This window comes from Gossypium hirsutum, chromosome D11 (assembly GCF_007990345.1).
Source record: "Gossypium hirsutum isolate 1008001.06 chromosome D11, Gossypium_hirsutum_v2.1, whole genome shotgun sequence".
Lineage (NCBI taxonomy): Eukaryota > Viridiplantae > Streptophyta > Magnoliopsida > Malvales > Malvaceae > Gossypium > Gossypium hirsutum.
Genome location: NC_053447.1, coordinates 15,455,716 through 15,459,656, shown reverse-complemented (window position 1 = coordinate 15,459,656; position 3,941 = coordinate 15,455,716). Strand labels below are relative to the sequence as shown.

At 31.3% G+C, this 3,941-nt stretch overlaps 1 protein-coding gene across 4 annotated transcripts; it reads left to right on the top strand.

Moving 5' to 3' along the window:
• Positions 1–2,546, top strand: LOC107912486 (uncharacterized). 4 transcript variants are annotated; one of them, XM_041106246.1, is made up of 4 exons: positions 1–1,048; positions 1,145–1,247; positions 1,962–2,116; positions 2,250–2,546. In XM_041106246.1, the coding sequence occupies exons 1-4, from the start codon at positions 971–973 to the stop codon at positions 2,307–2,309; spliced, it is 396 nt and encodes a 131-aa protein (XP_040962180.1). In that variant the 5' UTR covers positions 1–970; the 3' UTR covers positions 2,310–2,546. The 4 variants fall into 4 exon arrangements, with proteins under 4 accessions (XP_040962180.1, XP_016696176.2, XP_016696174.2 ...); XM_016840687.2 differs by having other exon boundaries at positions 1,953–2,053; XM_016840685.2 differs by having other exon boundaries at positions 1,953–2,116.
• Positions 2,547–3,941: the final 1,395 nt, after the last annotated feature.

Sequence of the window (3,941 nt, the reverse complement as noted above, 5' to 3'; positions counted from 1 at the left end):
TGTTTGATAGGGGAAAATATTTTTCGGAATTGGTTTTCCCCATTTTCCGGTGTTTGATTGGAGGAAAATGAATTCCACAAGGAAAACCTTTTACAAACACGGGTAAAATCACTTCCTTAGTTTTGGAAAACGTCTTACCGATTTTCCTTCCGTAAGACATTTTCCATTCCCTTCTCTACACTCTCATCGTCTCAGCTTCAAAATTTTCTTTGCAGACTTTCTTTAGAAATGCATGTTTTCTATTTCCACTTTCATTTCTACTCATTTTCTGTGGCTTCTCCCATTCCAATCCATTCTTCATTTCAATTCCCTCAATCCTTCCCGCTCCGACCCTATGCCCGAATTTCAATCCATTCTTCATTCTCATTGAATTATTTCTGTTGGTGAATTAATGCAATTTCCAAGCTTCTACGTGATGGGTTTGTAATTTTCTAAACCTCATAGCTTTTATGGGTTTCTTTTTGTTATTAATTTTTAGCTTTTAATTGTATTTCTCGATGTTCTTAACTTTTCTTCCATTGGATTGTGGTTTCGTAGCTTATGGCTTTGTGGGGTTACGCTTGTTCTGTTTATAGAGTTTCTTCCGTTGGATTGTCATTTCTAGGCTTTTAGCTTTCTTGGGGTTCTTGTTTTTAAGTCTATTGATGATGCAAATTCATGTTCAGTCCTCGTTCGCACGCTTCATGTGCAGTCAAGGATATGATACTTGGATTATTGAACTCAGAGGTGCTGGATTGAGTACACAAGGAATGGATTTTGGACAATATATAGACCCTTTAGATTCTATTTCTCAGAGGAAGGATTTTTATGGTAAGGGTACAGATTATAAGAGGTTTTCAAAAACAGAAAAAAGATATGCTTTTTCCAGTCAAATTACGGATTTAATTGAAAAGCTTGTAAATATAATTGAAGAAGCTGAAAGATCATCTCCAGTACGTGCTTTTGATATGCAAAAACAGCACTAAAAGATATGCAGAAACAACTTGATCTTATTTCCAAGTATGATTGGGACTTTGATAACTACCTAGAAGAAGACGTCCCTGCTGTGGTGAGGTGCCTCCCTTATGCGATGCATACACCAGCTGACAATTCGTAAGCCATGACAACTAACTTGAGTATTGTTAAACTAAAATTTTTATCTTAGATGGAATACATAAAGGATAAGAGTGAACCAAAGGATGGCAAGTTACTTGCAATTGGTCATTCTATGGGCAGTATCTTGCTATATGTGATGCTATCACGATGTGGTAAGATTCTGTAAAAACTTGCTTGTTCATCTACATTTATGACCTATGTAAAACCTATTACTGCATATCCTTTTGGCTATTACCTTTTTGGTATTGCAAAATAGTTTGTTATATTAACACATAACTGCATGTTTAATTTCTCTGTTCTGTTATGATTAGAATTTATTTAGCATTTTGAAGCTGTGACCAACTTGAATTTCATTTCCTTTGGACACAGCACCGACTGAAATAGACTTGTAAACAGTTTATAATCACTTCTTAGACTGGTTAAACATTTTAACAGCAATTTATTTATAGATAAAAGAATGGAAAACTTTGTGCACAAATTATGTTGATCTAGGTACTGATAATATTGGTTAAACTCACAAAAGAAAATGCTACGCTTGGTTCAACTATCTGATGCTTGAACCTTTTTATTTTGCTTATTGAGGCTAATCTAAGAGTTCAAACTGTTGCGTTTTAATTATCACAGCTAAAGCATGTCAACCAGGATGATGTTGAGTCCTTTATGAGTAGAGCCAATTAATTTTGAACTCTTTAAGGCCCTTAGATGGAATCAAAATCGTTGCTGTATAAGTCCAAAAGAGTTCTATATGTCTCGGTAGGCTACTTGATGGAATAGTTTTTTAAGTAAACTTTTCATCTTACTTTGACTTTGTATCTTGAACAATATATAGGAGTGCTAAAATTTCTTGTTTTTATAAGGTTATGAAGGAAAGGATTCTGGATTGGCAGCAGTCACTACGTTGGCATCATCATTGGACTATATGTCTTCTAGATCGTCACTCAAACTGCTTTTACCCTTGGCAAGTGTTATTGAAGCGAAATTGCTTAAGCATTGTTTCTCTGTGAAGTGTTATTATCTGCTTGTACGTATATTGACAATAATCTGATGTTATTTCTCTTCGGTGAGCAGGCAGACCCTGCACAGGTCCTAAATGTTCCTGTTATTCCAATTGGAACATTGCTTCTCCTAAATATTTACACTTCCTTTTGATGCAGGCCGTAGATCTAGTGTATCCTTGTATAATAGAATTTCTCAATCATCATGACGCAGCTTGAAGTTGTTGAGACTTCTTCTTCATTCAAGCTTCGTTCTGTATTTTTTTCCCCATGAAGGAAGGAGCTGACTTAAGAAGAATCTTCAAGTTAGTCTTGCCCTTAAAATTCTACATCAGCTAGTACATATACATACATAAAAGGAGGTAAAGGATCAATACCATGCATGTAGTTGTATTGTTGTATTAAAGTTTGTTAATATGTACAGACATTTAGAAAAAGTAGTGTACGTTTATATGGTATACATATATCACTACTCTCTCTCTTAGACAACAACATGTAGTTGTATTGTTGTATTAAAGTTTGTTAATATGTACAGACATTTAGAAAAAGTAGTGTATGTTTATATGGTATACATATATCACTACTCTCTCTCTTAGACAACAATACTTCATCATTTGTAAATGGTTAACCATTAGAAATTTTGACTCTCACAAAACATTTGATGATCTTAAGAGAGATGTTCGATTACCATAAAGCTTATACTTCATTTTATAGAGAAAGGTTGAATTAATTGTGTCAAACTCCTAAGCTTTGATTGATTTTTGACCAAATTAATCACAAGTTTAGTCTATTGGGAATTTAATTATTGCTCAAGAATGTTGTATTGTATGAAGTTTACTTCCCATTTAATAAATAATAAAATAAAAAAAGGTAAACTTTTAGCCATTTCTCTTCACTTTTTTTCCAACTAATAAGAATGCATTTTTTTTCAATTTATAACGATTAATATTGTAGTTTAATAATAAGAATGTATTTTTTTTCAATTTATAACGATTAATATTGTAGTTTAATAATTGAGTATTATTATAAATAAATCATTGCAATATATGTAAAAACAATTTAAAATATAAAAATTTATTAATATATATTAATATATGTAAAAACAACTTTTTCAGAAAATATTTTCAGGAAATCTGTCAAACAGCAGAAAATATTTTACACTGATTCAATCAAACACCAGAAAATATTTTTCAGTAAATCATTTTACAGAAAAGTAAAACATTTTCCAGAAATCATTTTACGGAAAATATTTTACTGGCAATCAAACAGACCCTAAGTCCCAACTTTGTCAATGAAATCACAGAAATACTCTTTCATGTATATCTATACTATTATGTAAACCCTTAAATGAGTTGATGTCACTTTTAGTCGGGTCCAACTTGGTTAATGAAATTATAAAAATACTCTTCTATGTATAAATAAATTATATTGTTGAGGGTACTTTTATATTTTTTTATATTTTTAATAAAACCTATGAAAAAAATTGCGTATGATGAGATTTAAACCAAGCCACTAACGTCTATAATTTTTTTACCACTTCATTATTTTGCTTTTTTTTTACTATAAAATTTAATGTTATTACACATTATTTCACCATTGTTTGTATATCAATAGTTAAACCCTTAACGGAATTGGTGTCACCCTTAATTGAGCCTCAACTTGGTTAAGAGAATTACATAAATACTTTTTCATATATGAATAAATTAATATCTATAATATTATTTAAACCCCGACTGAGTTGGTGTAACCCTTAATCGGGTCCCAACTCGGTTAAGGGAATTGCAAAAATACCTTTCTATTATAAATAAATTAAAATTGTGACGACACTTGTTTTTTATATTTTTAATAAAA

Coding starts and splice junctions, on each gene's coding strand:
- LOC107912486 (XM_016840685.2), top strand. CDS start 971: ATGCAGAAACAACTTGATCTTATTTCCAAGTATGATTGGGACTTTGAT. Junction 1,049..1,144: donor AAGAAGACGTCCCTGCTGTG/GTGAGGTGCCTC, acceptor TTTTTATCTTAG/ATGGAATACATAAAGGATAA. Junction 2,117..2,249: donor TGAAGTGTTATTATCTGCTT/GTACGTATATTG, acceptor CTTTTGATGCAG/GCCGTAGATCTAGTGTATCC.